We start from the raw sequence: 20,817 nt of genomic DNA, 5'->3' as shown, positions 1-20,817 counted from the left end.
AAAGTTCGTGCATTGGCTGATAATGCAGGCCTATCCTTACTTTGCCCACCAGGTGCATTCCTTGCCTGACTAGCTGACCAACTAGATGACTCTCCCCGATAGTTACTTTCCCGGGAAAAACCTGGCTGAAATTTCTTCTTATCACCCTGTTGTAAAGGGCTACCCGGTACTGCCTGAGCTTTGTGTATTAACACGTAATCATCTGCCACTATGCCTGCCTCCTCTATCTTTTTGACATCACGATCCTCTAAATGAATACGTAAGCTAACTGGTAATCCATTTTTAATGTCCTGTAAGATCAACAACTCCCGTAACTCGGTATATGACTCTACCTGATGAGAAACAACCCATTTATCAAACATCCCTGCCTTCTTAGCCACAAACTCACTATAAGACTGACCCTGCGTTTTTCTCAACTCGCTATACCGTAAACGATAATCCTCAGGTCCTAATTCATAAGCCCTCAACACTGCAGCCGTAACTAAGTCGTACTGACTTGCTCGCTCATCACTCATTGAATTATAAGCTATACTAGCCTTCCCCTTAAACTTAGACACGGCTAACAATGTCCACTTAGACTCCGGCCAATTTAGCTGCTTAGCGGCCCGTTCAAAAAGTTGGAAGAACATGTCTACCTCCTGATCGTCAAATACAGGCACTGATCTATAAGCCTCCGACATGTTAAAACCATTTCCTGCCTCACGTCTAACTTCTTCAGTATTCAACTTTAACTCATGTTCCACTTTTAATTTTTCTAACTGGAATTCTCTATTCCTTTCTTCTTTCTCTCTATCCCTATCTTCTCTTTCTCTCTCTCTCTCTCTCTCTCTCCCTCTCTCTCTCTCTCCCTTTCTCTATCCCTCTCTTCTCTCTCTCTCCCTTTCTCTATCCCTATCTCTATCTTCTCTATCTCTATCGTCTTTCTCTCTATCTCTATGTCTATCTTCTCTATCTCTCTCTTCTCTTTCTCTTTCTCTCTCTCTATCCCTATCTTCTCTCTCTCTCTCTCTCTCTCTCTCTCTCTCTCTCTCTCTCTCTCTCTCTCTCTCTCTCTCTCTCTCTCTCTCTCTCTCTCTCTCTCTCTCTATCTAATGCACGTTCTTCTCTTTCGTATTCAAGCTTTTTAAAAGCTAATTGTTGTTCCACACTTAACTCATTTATCTCTATCTCTGGAACAATCTCACTGTCTTCCATAACAGGCCTATCACCAAAAACTTCCTGGATAATAATTGTCTTTATATCACCTAAGGTTTTAGCTGATGTTAAATCAATTTCTCGCTCACCCGCGATTTCAACTAACTCGGCCTTACGTGCTCGCTTAATCTCCACTACACTGAGCGTAGGCCTATCCAGCAAATTCTTATCCATGTTTAGATATGACGCACTTATTATTAATAAATTTTCTAGTGAACAACGTGCTACTTCTGGTAAATTTGTAAAAATAATTTATAAAGCCCCCATTTACAAACAATATTTTTTTTAAAATATGCGTGTCCCGTTTCAGATCCGGGACGAGCGCCCCAATTTTCTACTCCTGTCACGGGGATTCTATAATTCCCGTAAATGAATAAAACACGATTATCAAAATATCTCTCCTAACTGTATATCTATTAGATCTCTCTGTAACAGGCGGTTAAACCCTAGTATGGCTCGTCTCTAGGTAAGATCAGAGATACGATCTTATATAAGGTATATTATTTATAGCCCGTTTAGCTCACTAGAAACACAACAAAACACAATACACTTTGGAATCTGTATTAACCTACGCTGACAAATGTACAGCCGTAGTAGTTAATTAATAACAGCAATAATAACAACCCAGAACTGATCACTTAATTAGTTAATCTCTAGGTGTCTACTTACACAATATGCGAATCACTTCACCGTTACACCACACCCACACGTGTGATAATTGAGAAACGCTTCCAGGAGAAGTTAATTAATAAATGAATTACAACGCCATTCCTAACTGGTTAATTTTTAATTAACCCTTACTACTCGTTCAGTAACGTGTGATAATTTAGAAACACTTCCAGGGGAACTTAATTAATAAAGGAATTACAGCTCTATTCCTAACGGGTTAATTTTTAATTAACCCTAACTACTCATTCAGTAACCTTGTAACACAGAATTAATACTGGTACCGATCACAATAAAGACAATAACCTACAGTGTACCTAGGTCCGCTAGGATGACTGGCTAAGCTTTATATTACCAAACTCTCATATAATGTTAGAACAAAAAGTCTACGATTTACTTCGTCAGATGACCGAAGACACTGTCTAAAGAATATTGGTATAATACAGTATTAAAATATTTAAAGTCACATCAATCACATCAAGGTTATACACAGAGCAGAAATGATATTTACCAAAGTCCAAACGGACTAACGTTCCCAGGACGCTTCCTTTTTCGTTTCTCCTCGATATCTCTAAAACACTAGCTATTTATTATAAATCAGGATTTTGCCTGGGGGTACAAGGCGGTACCTCACGTATCATCTCATATTCCAACTCTACTAGTGTCGGTATTATTTCTCTCTGATCGTCAGACTTACTGACGCCATCGTCGCCAAATCACGGTTGTAAAACCCGCACTCGCAGAGGTATTACGTAACTACTCGCCACATGGCCTCCACAGCTGGACTAAGTGCATATTGGAATGTCCGATCGCGCGAAGTATTACGTAACAAGTTGCCCATCTGGGCTTAAGTGCAATGAAACTGCACACGGCCCTCTAACACAATTAAAATCGCCACAGGCGAAACAAACTTAAGGGCATGTACCGTCACACTGTACGTTTACACAGATGTGTTATAGGCTTGTAGATTAACCAAATGTATTGTACATTTTCAAGAGTTGAAACTATGCTGACGGAAAAAAGAAACACGAGTTCAGTTTTGGTAATATAACTTTTGTTATCCGTATACCGTGAGAACGTGCAGAGCTGCACGCTTTTTACCGATTTGTCACGAAAACGTGTATCCGAGCCACTCCCACTAGCTATGGACTTCAACACCATACCAAATGGAAGTTGTGAACAGAACACATCGAATACATAACATTTCGATAGGGGTAGGGCTATTGCTCTAATTATGCAGGGGCAATTGCAACGTCGCGTCGCCCAGCAATTTGGGGTACACAAGTCAACGATAGTTCGTTTAGTTTGGTGTCTCAGAGCCACAGGAAGATTAGCTGACCATCACGACAGAGGCATATGTCTCACATACCTCCGTAACCGATTTCAGACGGCTATGGAGACGGCGAGTCAGTTTGTAGGCACTCATGGTCGTTCAGTGTGTCCACGAACGGTTAGGAACGTCCCTATGTTGGTCTGCAACTTACACCCAGGCGACGTGCAGGTGCACAAAATTTGAGGGTTTGTCTTAACTTCTAAAACAATGTCCCAGTGCTCGATTGGCCACCCTACAGTCTAGATTTGAACCCGATCGAGCATTTGTGGAATGAGCTGGACAGGAGGGTTAGGAAGCGCGTCAACGTCCTAAACAACGTCGCTCACCTTTTCCATGGAGTTACATCATACAGTCCCCCACCCCCTTTTCTTTGTTGGGGTTGTTCTCTGACTCTTGTTTCCACTTTAAAGGTCCTATGTCAAAGTTGAAACTACAGGCTAATGTGTGTTATACACTCTCATGATTCCCCTTTTAAGAAAGCTTAGACTACTAGTAAATGGAATTATTTGGTTGTAATGTGTATACGCATATAGCTGAAGGTATAAACGTTATGTTTCAAACCAAAACATTATGAATATTTTTGGCGGGAACCGTTATTATTGCAATTTTGACATAGAACCTTTAATCTGGGAGCGATTGAGATTATTTTAAGACTGCCCTACAGGCCTGACACAGAAAAGCATAAATGTCATGAAATCCGTTGAATCATCAAGTGTGGCTTACTTTTTTGTGCTTTCTCTTTTAAAAAAACAAACTTAACCATATCAGACATATTATTATGATAAATGCGCGACTTAACACATAATGTTTTTTTGTTTTATATAAATTATTAAAGTCTTGACAGATTATGCAAATGTTATTACATAATAAATATATTCTCAATACGAAGTGATTGACACTTCGGTGGTTACTGGTTGCTTGCTTGTCGTAACGTGTCAGTTATCTGGAACAATTTCCGGGGACGTTGTCTAAATATATATATTGAGCTGCATTGTCTTATGTCACGCAATTGGTGTTACTTTTCCGTTTGTCTCAGTTCTATGTTCTCAGTTCCTAAAAATCGAGACTTTTTCAAAATGAAGATCTTTAATGTCGGATGCACGGTAATGCATGTAAGTTGTCATTCGTATATTTACAGTACCATTATAATATATATTTTTTAAACATTATCTTTTTTTAATTAATATTATTACTTAATTTATGTTGATTTGCTTTACTACAACACCCAGAGTGTGACCCTAGCCTTAGTCTGCGTCGATATGTGGCAGTCTGTGGTAGTCTGCGTCGATATGCGGCAGTCTGTGGTAGTCTGCGTCGATATGTGGCAGTCTGCGTCGATATGTGGCAGTCTGTGGTTGTCTGCGTCGATATGCGGCAGTCTGTGGCAGTCTGCGTCAGGCTCTGGCAGTCTGCGTCGATATGCGGCAGTCTGTGGCAGTCTGCGTCGATACGCGGCAGTCTGTGGCAGTCTGCGTCGATACGCGGCAGTCTGTGGCAGTCTGCGTCGATACGCGGCAGTCTGTGGCAGTCTGCGTCGATACGCGGCAGTCTGTGGCAGTCTGCGTCGATACGCGGCAGTCTGTGGCAGTCTGCGTCGATATACGCGGCAGTCAGTCTGTGGCAGTCTGCGTCGATACGCGGCAGTCTGTGGCAGTCTGCGTCGATAAGCGGCAGTCTGTGGCAGTCTGCGTCGATACGCGGCAGTCTGTGGCAGTCTGCGTCGATACGCGGCAGTCTGTGGCAGTCTGCGTCGATACGCGGCAGTCTGTGGCAGTCTGCGTCGATACGCGGCAGTCTGTGGCAGTCTGCGTCGATACGCGGCAGTCTGTGGCAGTCTGCGTCGATATGCGGCAGTCTGTGGCAGTCTGCGTCGATATGCGGCAGTCTGTGGCAGTCTGCGTCGATATGCGGCAGTCTGTGGCAGTCTGCGTCGATACGCGGCAGTCTGTGGCAGTCTGCGTCGATACGCGGCAGTCTGTGGTCATATGTCTGCGTCTGATACGCGGCAGTCTGTGGCAGTCTGCGTCGATACGCGGCAGTCTGTGGCAGTCTGCGTCGATATGCGGCAGTCTGTGGCAGTCTGCGTCGATACGCGGCAGTCTGTGGCAGTCTGCGTCGATACGCGGCAGTCTGTGGCAGTCTGTGGCAGTCTGCGTCGATATGCGGCAGTCTGTGGCAGTCTGCGTCGATATGTGGCAGTCTGTGGCAGTCTGCGTCGATATGTGGCAGTCTGTGGCAGTCTGTGGCAGTCTGTGGCAGTCTGTGGCAGTCTGCGTCGATATGTGGCAGTCTGTGGCAGTCTGTGGCAGTCTGCGTCGATATGTGGCAGTCTGTGGCAGTCTGTGGCAGTCTGCGTCGATATGTGGCAGTCTGTGGCAGTCTGTGGCAGTCTGCGTCGATATGTGGCAGTCTGTGGCAGTCTGTGGCAGTCTGCGTCGATATGTGGCAGTCTGTGGCAGTATGTGGCAGTCTGTGGCAGTCTGCGTCGATATGTGGCAGTCTGTGGCAGTCTGTGGCAGTCTGTGGCAGTCTGCGTCGATATGTGGCAGTCTGTGGCAGTCTGTGGCAGTCTGTGGCAGTCTGCGTCGATATGTGGCAGTCTGTGGCAGTCTGTGGCAGTCTGCGTCGATATGTCATGGGTGCAGGTGTTGACTTACGCCGGCTCCTTCGTCCAGGAAAGGAAAGGGGCTGGGAGGCGGGGGGGGGGGTGAGGAGGAGGGTGAAGGAAAGGGGCTAGGGGTCGGGGGAAGGAATATGTGTTTGTGGTGTATTGGATTTTGAAAATGTCCCGTAGGATTAAGTCCAAAAATTAAAACAAATTGCGCAATTTCGTGAGGTAATTTTGGCGCATGATTTTGAACGGTTCATCAAAAGTAAATTTAAGGATCTATTTCAGTTATTTTGACTTAGTTGGTCAAATTATAGCTCTTGCTTTAAACTGAACGCAGGACAGATTTTATTGGGTTCCGCTCTACGTCGTTTCACTGATTCTGTTCGGCACATTTGTAGAGGTTGGTGAAGTATCGACATGTTACCTTATTAAATAGTAACATAATTACTTAGTAACTGAATGTCATATTTGTTAATGCTAGTTCCATTCCCATATGCACGTTTATTGTCCTATTCCTATTGTTTTTTTTAACGACACCACTACATTTGTAGAACACATTGATTTCTTAATCATCGTTGGATGTCAAACATTTGGTAATTGTGACATATAGTCTCAGAGAGGAAACCCGCTAGATTTTTTCATTAGTAGCAATGGATCTTTTGTGTGCCATTTCTCATATATACAACAGTATATATCACGGCCTTCGATATACCAGTCGTGGTGCACTGGCTGGAACGAAAAATAGCCCCAAATAGCACACCGACGGGGATCGATCCCAGACCGATAAGTGACTAACCATACCTCCATCTTTAAGTGAATAATCATACCTCCATCTTTAAGTGACTAACCGTACATCCATCTTTAAGTGACTAACCATAACTCCATCGTTAAGTGACTAACCATACCTCCATCTTTAAGTCACTAACCGTACCTCCATCTTTAAGTGACTAACCACAACTCAATCTTTAAGTGACTAACCATACCTCCATCTTTAAGCGATTAACCATAACTATCTTTAGAGTGACTAACCATATCGCCATCTTTAAGTGACTAATCATACCTCCATCTTTAAGTGACTAACCGCACCTCCATCCTTAAGTGACTAACCATACCTCCATCTTTAAGTGACTAACCATACCTCCATCTTTAAGTGACTAACCATACCTCCATCTTTAAGTGACTAACCATACCTCCATCTTTAAGTGACTAATCATACCTCCATCTTTAAGTGACTAATCATACCTCCATCTTTAAGTGACTAACCATACCTCCATCTTTAAGTGACTAACCATACCTCCATCTTTAAGTGACTAATCTTTAAGTGACCTCCACCTCTTTAAGTGACTAACCATACCTCCATCTTTAAGTCTCTTTAAGTGACTAATCATACCTCCATCTTTAAGTGACTAACCGTACCTCCATCTTTAAGTGACTAACCATACCTCCATCTTTAAGTGACTAACCATACCTCCATCTTTAAGTGACTAATCATACCTCCATCTTTAAGTGACTAACCATACCTCCATCTTTAAGTGACTAACTATACCTCCATCTTTAAGTGACTAACCATACCTCCATCTTTAAGTGACTAATCATACCTCCATCTTTAAGTGACTAACCATACCTCCATCTTTAAGTGACTAATCCTCCATCTTTAAGTGATAACCCCCATCTTTAAGTGACTAATCATACCTCCATCTTTAAGTGACTAACCATACCTCCATCTTTAAGTGACTAATACCCACCGATCTTTAAGTGACTAACGATCCCAAGACCTACCTTCCGTAAAGTGACTAACCATACCTCCATCTTTAAGTGACTAACCATACCTCCATCTTTAAGTGACTAACCATACCTCCATCTTTAAGTGACTAACCATACCTCCATCTTTAAGTGTTCTACCTCCATCCCCTCCATCTTTAAGTGACTAACCATACCTCCATCTTTAAGTGACTAACGTACCATCCTCCATCTTTAAGTGACTAATGTGACTAACCATACCTCCATCTTTAAGTGACTAACCATACCTCCATCTTTAAGTGACTAACCATACCTCCATCTTTAAGTGACTAACCATACCTCCATCTTTAAGTGACTAACCTCCATCTTTAAGTGATCATACCTCCATCTTTAAGTGACTAATTATACCTCCATCTTTAAGTGACTAACCATACCTCCATCTTTAAGTGACTAACCATACCTCCATCTTTAAGTGCCTAACCATACCTCTCTTTAAGTGACTATCTTTAAGTGACTAACCATACCTCCATCTTTAAGTGACTAATCATACCTCCATCTTTAAGTGACTAACCATAACCATACACCTCCATCTTTAAGTGCCTAACCATACCTCCATCTTTAAGTGCCTATCCATACACCGTCTTTAAGTGACTAATCATACCTCCATCTTTAAGTGACTAATCATACCTCCATCTTTAAGTGACTAACCATAACTCCATCTTTAAGTGACTAACCATACCTCCATCTTTAAGTGACTAATCATACCTCCATCTTTAAGTGACTAATCATACCTCCATCTTTAAGTGACTAATCCTAACCATACCTCCATCTTTAAGTGACTAACCATATCTTTAAGTGACTCCATCTTTAAGTGACTAACATACCTCCATCTTTAAGTGACTAACCATACATCCATCTTTAAGTGACTAACCGTACCTCCATCTTTAAGTGACTAACCATACCTCCATCTTTAAGTGACTAATCATACCTCCATCTTTAAGTGACTAACCGCACCTCCATCTTTAAGTGACTAACCATACCTCCATCTTTAAGTGACTAACCATACCTCCATCTTTAAGTGACTAATCATACCTCCATCTTTAAGTGACTAATCATACCTCCATCTTTAAGTGACTAACCATACCTCCATCTTTAAGTGACTAATCATACCTCCATCTTTAAGTGACTAATCATACCTCCATCTTTAAGTGACTAACCATACCTCCATCTTTAAGTGACTAACCATACCTCCATCTTTAAGTGACTAACCGTACCTCCATCTTTAAGTGACTAATCATACCTCCATCTTTAAGTGACTAATAATACCTCCATCTTTAAGTGACTAATCATACCTCCATCTTTAAGTGACTAATCATACCTCCATCTTTAAGTGACTAATCATACCTCCATCTTTAAGTGACTACCTCCATCTTTAAGTGACTAATCATACCTCCATCTTTAAGTGACTAATCATACCTCCATCTTTAAGTGACTAACCGCACCTCCATCTTTAAGTGACTAACAATACCTCCATCTTTAAGTGACCTCCATCTTTAAGTAACCACACCTCCATCTTTAAGTGACTAATCATACCTCCATCTTTAAGTGACTAACCATACCTCCATCTTTAAGTGACTAACCATACCTCCATCTTTAAGTGACTAACCATACCTCCATCTTTAAGTGACTAATCATACCTCCATCTTTAAGTGACTAACCATACCTCCATCTTTAAGTGACTAACCATACCTCCATCTTTAAGTGACTAATCATACCTCCATCTTTAAGTGACTAACCACAACCATACCTCCATCTTTAAGTGACTAACCATACCTCCATCTTTAAGTGACTAACCATACCTCCATCTTTAAGTGACTAACCATACCTCCATCTTTAAGTGACTAACCATACCTCCATCTTTAAGTGACTAACCATACCTCCATCTTTAAGTGACTAACCATACCTCATACCTCCATCTTTAAGTGACTAATCATACCTCCATCTTTAAGTGACTAACCATACCTCCATCTTTAAGTGACTAACCATACCTCCATCTTTAAGTGACTAACCATACCTCCATCTTTAAGTGACTAACCATACCTCCATCTTTAAGTGACTAACCATACCTCCATCTTTAAGTGACTAACCATACCTCCATCTTTAAGTGACTAATCATACCTCCATCTTTAAGTGACTAATCATACCTCCATCTTTAAGTGACTAACCATACCTCCATCTTTAAGTGACTAACCATACCTCCATCTTTAAGTGACTAACCATACCTCCATCTTTAAGTGACTAATGGTTCCATCTTTAAGTGACTAACCATACCTCCATCTTTAAGTGACTAACCATACCTCCATCTTTAAGTGACTAACCATACTCCATCCATCTTTAAGTGACTAACAGTACCTCCATCTTTAAGTGACTAACCATACCTCCATCTTTAAGTGATAACCATCTCCATCTTTAAGTGACTAATCATACCTCCATCTTTAAGTGACTAACCATACCTCCATCTTTAAGTGACTAACCATACCTCCATCTTTAAGTGACTAACCATACCTCCATCTTTAAGTGACTAATCATACCTCCATCTTTAAGTGACTAACCATACCTCCATCTTTAAGTGACTAACCATACCTCCATCTTTAAGTGACTAACCATACCTCCATCTTTAAGTGACTAACCATACCTCCATCTTTAAGTGACTAACCATACCTCCATCTTTAAGTGACTAACCATACCTCCATCCTAACCATACCTCCATCTTTAAGTGACTAATCGTACCTCCATCTTTAAGTGACTAACCATACCTCCATCTTTAAGTGACTAACCATACCTCCATCTTTAAGTGACTAATCATACCTCCATCTTTAAGTGACTAACCATACCTCCATCTTTAAGTGACTAACCATACTTCCATCTTTAAGTGACTAACCATACCTCCATCTTTAAGTGACTAACCATTTCTTTAAGTGACTAACCATACCTCCATCTTTAAGTGACTAATCATACCTCCATCTTTAAGTGACTAACCATGTCCATCTTTAAGTGACTAACCATACCTCCATCTTTAAGTGACTAACCATACCTCCATCTTTAAGTGACTAATCATACCTCCATCCATCTTTAAGTGACTAACCATACCTCCATCTTTAAGTGACTAACCATACCTCCATCTTTAAGTGACTAATCATACCTCCATCTTTAAGTGAAGTGACCATAACTAATCTTTCCATCTTTAAGTGACTAACCATACCTCCATCTTTAAGTGACTAATCATACCTCCATCTTTAAGTGACTAACCATACCTCCATCTTTAAGTGACTAACCATACCTCCATCTTTAAGTGACTAACCATACCTCCATCTTTAAGTGACTAACCATACCTGACAAGTGACTAAATACCTGATCTTTAAGTGACCATACCTCCATCTTTAAGTGACTAACCATACCTCCATCTTTAAGTGACTAATCATAATCTTTGTGACTAACCCCTCCATCTTTAAGTGACTAACCATACCTCCATCTTTAAGTGACTAACCATACCTCCATCTTTAAGTGACTAACCATACCTCCATCTTTAAGTGACTAACATACCTCCATCTTTAAGTGACTAATCATACCTCCATCTTTAAGTGACTAACCATACCTCCATCTTTAAGTGACTAATCATACCTCCATCTTTAAGTGACTGACCATAACTAAATCTTTAAGTGACTAACCATTCCTCCATCTTTAAGTGACTAACCATACCTCCATCTTTAAGTGACTAACCATACCTCCATCTTTAAGTGACTAACCATACCTCCATCTTTAAGTGACTAACCATACCTCCATCTTTAAGTGACTAACCATACCTCCATCTTTAAGTGACTAACCATACCTCCATCTTTAAGTGACTAACCATACCTCAAGTGACTACCATCCTCCATCTTTAAGTGACTAAAGTGATACCTCCATTTTAAGTGACTAACCATACCTCCATCTTTAAGTGAATCTAATCATACCTCCATCTTTTAGTGACTAACCATACCTCCATCTTTAAGTGACTCCATCTTTATGACTACCTCCATCTTTAAGTGACTAATTATACCTCCATCTTTAAGTGACTAACCATACCTCCATCTTCTAACCAACCTCCATCTTTAAGTGACTAACCATACCTCCATCTTTAAGTGACTAACAATACCTCCATCTTTAAGTGACTAACCCATAGTGACTAACCATCCATTTTAAGTGACTAACCATACCTCCATCTTTAAGTGACTAACCATACCTCCATCTTTAAGTGACTAATCATACCTCCATCTTTAAGTGACTAACCGTACCTCCATCTTTAAGTGACTAATCATACCTCCATCTTTAAGTGACTAACCATACCTCCATCTTTAAGTGACTAACCATACCTCCATCTTTAAGTGACTAACCATACCTCCATCTTTAAGTGACTATCCATACATCTTTAAGTGACCTCCTCCATCTTTAAGTGACTAACCATACCTCCATCTTTAAGTGACTAACCATACCTCCATCTTTAAGTGACTAACCATACCTCCATCTTTAAGTGACTAACCATACCTCCATCTTTAAGTGACTAACCATACCTCCATCTTTAAGTGACTAATCATACCTCCATCTTTATGTGACTAACCATACCTCCATCTTTAAGTGACTAATCATACCTCCATCTTTAAGTGACTAACCATACCTCCATCTTTAAGTGACTAACCATACCTCCATCTTTAAGTGACTAACCATACCTCCATCTTTAAGTGACTAACCATACCTCCATCTTTAAGTGACTAATCATACCTCCATCTTTAAGTGACTAACCATACCTCCATCTTTAAGTGACTAACCATACCTCCATCTTTAAGTGACTAATCATACCTCCATCTTTAAGTGACTAACCATACCTCCATCTTTAAGTGACTAACCATACCTCCATCTTTAAGTGACTAACCATACCTCCATCTTTAAGTGATTAACCATACCTCCATCTTTAAGTGACTGACCATAACTCCATCTTTAAGTGACTAACCATTCCTCCATCTTTAAGTGACTAATCATACCTCCATCTTTAAGTGACTAATCATACCTCCATCTTTAAGTGACTAACCATACCTCCATCTTTAAGTGACTAACCATACCTCCATCTTTAAGTGACTAACCATACCTCCATCTTTAAGTGACTAATCATACCTCCATCTTTAAGTGACTAACCATACCTCCATCTTTAAGTGACTAACCATACCTCCATCTTTAAGTGACTAACCATACCTCCATCTTTAAGTGACTAATCATCTTTAAGTGACTAACCATAACCTCCATCTTTAAGTGACTAACCATACCTCCATCTTTAAGTGACTAACCATACCTCCATCTTTAAGTGACTAACCATACCTCCATCTTTAAGTGACTAACCATACCTCCATCTTTAAGTGACTAACCCTCCATCTTTAAGTGACTAACCATACCATCTCCATCTTTAAGTGACTAATACCTCCATACCTCCATCTTTAAGTGACTAACCATACCTCCATCTTCTTTAAGTGACTAACCATACCTCCATCTTTAAGTGACTAACCATACCTCCATCTTTAAGTGACTAACCATACCTCCATCTTTAAGTGACTAACCATACCTCCATCTTTAAGTGACTAATCATACCTCCATCTTTAAGTGACTAACCATACCTCCATCTTTAAGTGACTAATCTTTAAGTGATAACCTCCATCTTTAAGTGACTAACCATACCTCCATCTTTAAGTGACTAACCATACCTCCATCTTTAAGTGACTAACCATACCTCCATCTTTAAGTGACTAACCATACCTCCATCTTTAAGTGACTAACCATACCTCCATCTTTAAGTGACTAATCATACCTCCATCTTTAAGTGACTAACCATACCTCCATCTTTAAGTGACTAACCATACCTCCATCTTTAAGTGACTAACCATACCTCCATCTTTAAGTGACTAACCATACCTCCATCTTTAAGTGACTAATCATACCTCCATCTTTAAGTGACTAACCATACCTCCATCTTTAAGTGACTAACCATACCTCCATCTTTAAGTGACTAACCATACCTCCATCTTTAAGTGACTAACCTAACCATACCTCCATCTTACCCTCCATCTTTAAGTGACTAACCATACCTCCATCTTTAAGTGACTAACCATACATACCTCCATCTTTAAGTGACTAACCATACCTCCATCTTTAAGTGACTAACCATACCTCCATCTTTAAGTGACTAACCATACCTCCATCTTTAAGTGACTAACCATACCTCCATCTTTAAGTGACTAATCATACCTCCATCTTTAAGTGACTAACCATACCTCCATCTTTAAGTGACTAACCATACCTCCATCTTTAAGTGACTAACCATACCTCCATCTTTAAGTGACTAATCATACCTCCATCTTTAAGTGACTAACCATACCTCCATCTTTAAGTGACTAACCATACCTCCATCTTTAAGTGACTAACCATACCTCCATCTTTAAGTGACTAACATACCATACCTCCATCCATCTTTAAGTGACTAACCATACCTCCATCTTTAAGTGACTATACCTCCATCTTTAAGTGACTAACTCCATCTTTAAGTGACTATCCATTTTAAGTGACTAACCATACCTCCATCTTTAAGTGACTAATCATACCTCCATCTTTAAGTGACTAACATCTTTATACCTCCATCTTTAAGTGACTAACCATACCTCCATCTTTAAGTGACTAACCATACCTCCATCTTTAAGTGACTAATCATACCTCCATCTTTAAGTGACTAACCATACCTCCATCTTTAAGTGACTAACCATACCTCCATCTTTAAGTGACTAACCATACCTCCATCTTTAAGTGACTAACCATACCTCCATCTTTAAGTGACTAACCATACCTCCATCTTTAAGTGACTAACCATACCTCCATCTTTAAGTGAATAATCATACCTCCATCTTTAAGTGACTAACCATACCTCCATCTTTAAGTGACTAACCATACCTCCATCTTTAAGTGACTAACCATACCTCCATCTTTAAGTGACTAACCATACCTCCATCTTTAAGTGACTAACCATACCTCCATCTTTAAGTGACTAACCATACCTCCATCTTTAAGTGACTAACCATACCTCCATCTTTAAGTGACTAACCATACCTCCATCTTTAAGTGACTTTAAGTGACCATCATACCTCCATCATACCTCCATCTTTAAGTGACTAACATACCTCCATCTTTAAGTGACTGACCATACCTCCATCTTTAAGTGACTAACCATACCTCCATCTTTAAGTGACTAATCATACCTCCATCTTTAAGTGACTAATCATACCTCCATCTTTAAGTGACTAACCATACCTCCATCTTTAAGTGACTAACCATACCTCCATCTTTAAGTGACTAACCATACCTCCATCTTTAAGTGACTAACCATACCTCCATCTTTAAGTGACTAACCATACCTCCATCTTTAAGTGACTAACCATACCTCCATCTTTAAGTGACTAACCATACCTCCATCTTTAAGTGACTAACCATACCTCCATCTTTAAGTGACTAACCATACCTCCATCTTTAAGTGACTAACCATACCTCCATCTTTAAGTGACTAACCATACCTCCATCTTTAAGTGACTAATCATACCTCCATCTTTAAGTGACTAACCATACCTCCATCTTTAAGTGACTAACCATACCTCCATCTTTAAGTGACTAACCATACCTCCATCTTTAAGTGACTAACCATACCTCCATCTTTAAGTGACTAACCATACCTCCATCTTTAAGTGACTAACCATACCTCCATCTTTAAGTGACTAACCATACCTCCATCTTTAAGTGACTAATCATACCTCCATCTTTAAGTGACTAACCATACCTCCATCTTTAAGTGACTAACCATACCTCCATCTTTAAGTGACTAACCATACCTCCATCTTTAAGTGACTAACCATACCTCCATCTTTAAGTGACTAACCATACCTCCATCTTTAAGTGACTAACCATACCTCCATCTTTAAGTGACTAACCATAAAATCTTTAAGTGTACCTCCATCTTTAAGTGACTAACCATACCTCCATCTTTAAGTGACTAACCATACCCATCTTTAAGTGACTAACTAAAGTGACTAACCATACCTCCATCTTTAAGTGACTAATCATACCTCCATCTTTAAGTGACTAACCATACCTCCATCTTTAAGTGACTAATCTACCTCCATCTTTACCCAGTGACAAGTAACCAAATACACTCCATCTTTAAGTGTTTTTTTTTTAGTAAACGTTAACATTATCGGCAATAGGATTTGATTTGGTCTATTAGAACCTAAATTGAACATCGTGTTTTCTTACCGTTCCCGTTATCGTTGTCATTTCCATTTCCGTTAGCAAGCCCATTTCCGTTCCCATTGCCATTTCCGTTTTCATGCCCGTTTCCGTTCCCATTTTCGTTTTCAAATCCATTGCCATTTCCGTTATCAAGTCCGTTTCCGTTCCCATTGCCATTTCCGTTACCAAGTCCGTTTCCGTTCCCATTGCCATTTCCGTTTTCAAGTCCGTTCCCATTGCCATTTCCGGTTTTAAGTCCGTTTCCGTCCCCATTGCCATTTCCGTTACCAAGTCCATTTCCGTTCCCTTTGCCATTTCCGTTATTAAGTCCTTCTGTTCCCATTGCCATTTCCGTTTTCAATTCCGTTCCCATTGCCATTTCCGTTATCAAATCCGTTTCCGTTCCCATTGCCATTTCCGGTTTTAAGTCCGTTTCCGTTCCCATTGCCATTTCCGTTACCAATTCCGTTTCCGTTCCCATTGCCATTTCCGTTTTCAAGTCCGTTCCCATTGCCATTTCCGTTATCAAATCCGTTTCCGTTCCCATTGCCATTTCCGTTTCCAAGTCCGTTTCCGTTCCCATTGCCATTTCCGGTTTTAAGTCCGTTTCCGTTCCCATTACCATTTCCGTTTTTAAGTCTGTTTTCGTTCCCATTGCCATTTCCGTTATCAAGTCCGTTTCCGTTCCCATTGCCATTTCCGTTTTCAAGTCCGTTTCCGTTTCCGTTCCCATTGCCATTTCCGTTATCAAGTCCGTTTCCGTTCCCATTACCATTTCCGTTTTTAAGTCCGTTTTCGTTCCCCTTGCCATTTCCGTTACCAAGTCCGTTTCCGTTCCCATTGCCATTTCCGTTTTCAAGTCCGTTCCCATTGCCATTTCCGTTACCAAGTCCGTTTCCGTTCCCATTCCCATTTCCGTTATCAAGTCCGTTTCCGTTCCCATTGCCATTTCCGTTTTCAAGTCCGTTCCCATTGCCATTTCCGTTACCAAGTCCGTTTCCGTTCCCATTGCCATTTCCGTTTTCAAGTCCGTTTCCGTTCCCTTTGCCATTTTCGGTTTTAAGTCCGTTTCCGTTCCCATTGCCATTTCCGGTTTTAAGTCCGTTTCCGTTCCCATTGCCATTTCCGTTATCAAGTCCGTTTCCGTTTCCGTTCCCATTGCCATTTCCGTTATCAAGTCCGTTTCCGTTTCCGTTCCCATTGCCATTTCCGTTATCAAGTCCGTTTCCGTTTCCGTTCCCATTACCATTTCCGTTCATATGTTCAGGCGGCATTGCCAAAGACACGGTTATGAGAACGATCTGAATAAATAAATAAATAAATAAATAAACAACAACAATGGCAACATATTACTAGGCTAATGCAGTAATCGTAATTTGATCATTTTGTACCATAAAATAAAACAGAGTGGGCCAATCAGTGAGAGGGCGTAAGTTGCCTCCCATTAAACAATAGCTATTTGGCCACCTTTAGGGAGAGAGAGAGAGAGAGAGAGAGAGAGAGAGAGAGAGAGAGAGAGAGAGAGAGAGAGAGAGAGAGAGAGAGAGAGAGAGAGAGAGAGAGAGAGAGAGAGAGAGAGAGAGAGAGAGAGAGAGAGACGTATTTGCATTCGAACATCGTAATATAACTAACATGGCTGTATAATAAGCAATACTTAATCATTTGCATCCAACATAGCCGATGATTAATAAACTGATGTTTTACTTTTGATTGACGAAATCGCAAGACCGCGTATATCCCATAAAGAACGCATAAATCAAACGTTGCTTCAAATATTTCTTTAACCACTTTTATGCACTTTATAATTGACAACATGATATTTTATGATGATATGAAATCGACCTTCCCCCCCCCCCCCCAACCCCCCCCCCCCCAAAAAAAAAAATCCCACTCTCAAATAAACAACGGTTCAGAATGCCTCGATATGTTGTTCTACAAGTGATAGACCCTATAGACGGATATAGGACAACCAACGGCAAAGTCAAGGTCTATACTAATTTGATTGCAAATTAATTATGAGCAATGTGAAAGGTGATTTCGTGCAATATAATAGGTTGCTTATAACAAATGAGCGCAGACTACTTGATAGTTTAAAGTTTGTTGTGTTTAAAGACACCACTAGAACACATTGATGTACCAATCATCGGTCTTGGGATGTCAAACACTTGGCAATTTTTGACATTCAGTCTTTGAGAGGAAACCCGCTACCTTTTTCTATTAGTAGGTCTTTTATATGCACCATCCCACAAACATGATAGCATATATCACGGCCTTTGATATACCATTTGTGGTGCACTGGCTGGGACGAGAAACAGCCCAATTGGCCCACCGATGGGGATCGATCCCACAGAGACCGCGCACCAAGCGAGCGCTCTACCACTGAGCTACGTCCCGTCCATGCTTGAAAGGTATAAGAGTTTTAGTATCGTGTGCTATGGATGTACGTGATGGTCTTCAAAATAATAGTTTTGTGTGCGCAAGAAAGATTTAATTAATTGTTTTAAAGAATCTCTGTCCGCTTTCCATAAAAGCTGTAATAAATCGCCGGTTGACACAGACTGACGCATATCGACGCAGACTGCCAGAGATTGCCGCACATCGACGCAGACTGCCACAGACTGACGCATATCGACGCAGACTGCCACAGACTGACGCTTATTGACACAGACTGCCCCACAGACTAACGCATATCGACGCAGATTGCCACAGACTGACGCATATCGACGCAGACTGCCACAGACTGACGCAGACTATGGCTAGGGCCTGTAGGGCAGTCTTAAAATAATCTCAATCGCTCTCAGATTAAAGATCCTATGTCAAAGTTGCAATAAAGGCGGTTCCCGCCAAAATGTTTTATTACCTGTTTGCTTTAAATATAACGTTTAAACCTCAAGCTATTTGCCTATAAAATTACAAACAAATAATTCTATTTAGTAATAGAAAACATATTTTGAGGGGGAATCTTGAAAGTGTATCAAACACATTAACTTATAGTTTCGAGTTTGGCATAGGAGCGTTAATGTGGAAACAAGAGTCAGAGAACAACCTCAAAAAACAAAAGGGGAGGGCTGTATGATGTAACTCAATGGAAAAGGTGCGATTTTTTGTAGGATTCGGTTTTCCCCGCCACAACTGGTGTCCCACGACTAGTACTGGTCTATAATATTTAGCATGTTTTTCTAAACATATCATAAAGTATACCTAATGAGCCCATCTGTAAATTAACAAACTGATTAGACATGATTTCAGTATGCAAAATGTACATTAACAAGTTAATCACTTTAATTTACTGGTATTTTGTTTTATCAACAGTTAAAATTGGGCAAGTGGCCCCATGGCAAGTGAATTAAAAACAATTCTAGAATCCCTGCATTTATCCAACGCTAGGTGCAAGAAAAACCAAACTGTCTAGCGAGCAGCAGCGATCGCTCGCCCTCCTGAACATGCCTTTGGATTGAAAGCCATGTGTGTAGAAATAAGGTATGAAAACCAAACATTTTACAGACTAATTCTCTCAATTCTGGGTTCTGATAGAAGAGTCTGTACAAACAATGATAGATACATTATTTAAATAGTCTGTAGTTGTGTGTTATACACGAAAACATTTAAAAGGTCTCGTAAGGACAAAAATACTACAGGAGTTCTTCAAGGCGTACTTCTCGGACCCCTCTTTTTTAATTTACATAAATAATATATGCAAATCGTATTAAATCTAATGTCAAGCACTTTAATGGTGATATTTGTTTTTGTATATCAGGAAGCTGAAGACCATATAAATCTGAAAGACAAAACCGCTATTCACGTTCAAGGCCGTATATCTGCACAATGCAGCCGGACTTTAAAACATGACCTGAGCCAAATAAGTAAATGGGCTCATCAATGATTAGTGACATTTTATACAGATGAAAATTAACCTCAAGCTATAATTTTTGCTCATAAACGACGAACGAACCAGGACCACCTGTGTACCATTAATGCTATAGACACTGAAGACTTTACACAAACTATATTCCTATATATATATATATATATATATATATATATATATATATATATATATATATATATGTTTTATTAAAAAAGAACAAAAAAAGAAGAGAGAGAGAGAGAGAGAGAGAGAGAGAGAGAGAGAGAGAGAGAGAGAGAGAGAGAGAGAGAGAGAGAGAGAGAGAGAGAGAGAGAGAGAGAGAGAGAAGAAGAAGAAGAAGAAAGAATCACACATTTCTTTATCAAGTATCAAGCGGTTAAGCCCATTGATAGACTGTCTCAGAAATCTAAATGACAGATTTTGTTTCCAAAATCACTTGTGTATAGCTTATATTATTCACTTTACTATTCCCTTTCCTAATATGGAAAGTACATATTGTTTAATATTTTAAAATTTTCGAAAAATAATACTGACTCTGATTAGTTAAGGTACCAGTGGATTGACTGGTAAAACAGTCGTTTATTTTTTTTTATGTGCCGTAGCACAGTCTTATTAACGGAAACATAAACAAAATTAAAAAATGTCCATGGCACCCAAGCTGATGGAGACGGGTTACATTGTGTTTTGGGAATAAGAATCGATAAATGTTCGAAGATGTATACTTCAACAAGGGTCTGGGAAGACATAAACTACACTAGATTGAGTTGAATCAGCAGATATTCGTAAAGTGCTCGAATATTTGTGCTTCAACAACGGTCCGGGTCAATCTAAACAACACTATAAAATAGACTGAGTTGAATGTGCAGATATTTGTAAAGTGTTCGAAGATACATGCTTCTATATGGGTCTGAGAAGACCTACACTACACTAGATTGAGTTGAATGAGCAGGTATTCGTAAAGTGTTTGAAGATACATGCTTCTATATGGGTCTGAGAAGACCTACACTACACTAGATTGAGTTGAATGAGCAGGTATTCGTAAAGTGTTCGAAG

At 40.1% G+C, this 20,817-nt stretch overlaps 1 protein-coding gene across 1 annotated transcript; it reads right to left on the bottom strand.

Annotated features, from left to right (window-relative positions):
- Positions 1-16,219: 16,219 nt before the first annotated feature.
- Positions 16,220-17,170, bottom strand: LOC121389184 (protein qua-1-like). Its single transcript, XM_041520789.1, has one exon. It carries the CDS (start codon positions 17,168-17,170, stop codon positions 16,220-16,222), a length of 951 nt encoding a protein of 316 aa, XP_041376723.1.
- Positions 17,171-20,817: the final 3,647 nt, after the last annotated feature.

This window comes from Gigantopelta aegis, chromosome 14, assembly GCF_016097555.1.
Source record: "Gigantopelta aegis isolate Gae_Host chromosome 14, Gae_host_genome, whole genome shotgun sequence".
NCBI classification, from domain to species: Eukaryota; Metazoa; Mollusca; class Gastropoda; order Neomphalida; family Peltospiridae; genus Gigantopelta; species Gigantopelta aegis.
The sequence above is the reverse complement of the archived record's forward strand: the minus strand, read 5'-3'. Positions and strand labels throughout refer to the sequence as shown.

What these genes read in the sequence shown, in the direction of transcription:
- LOC121389184 (XM_041520789.1), bottom strand. Translation starts at nt 17,170, where the DNA reads ATGCCGCCTGAACATATGAACGGAAATGGTAATGGGAACGGAAACGGA.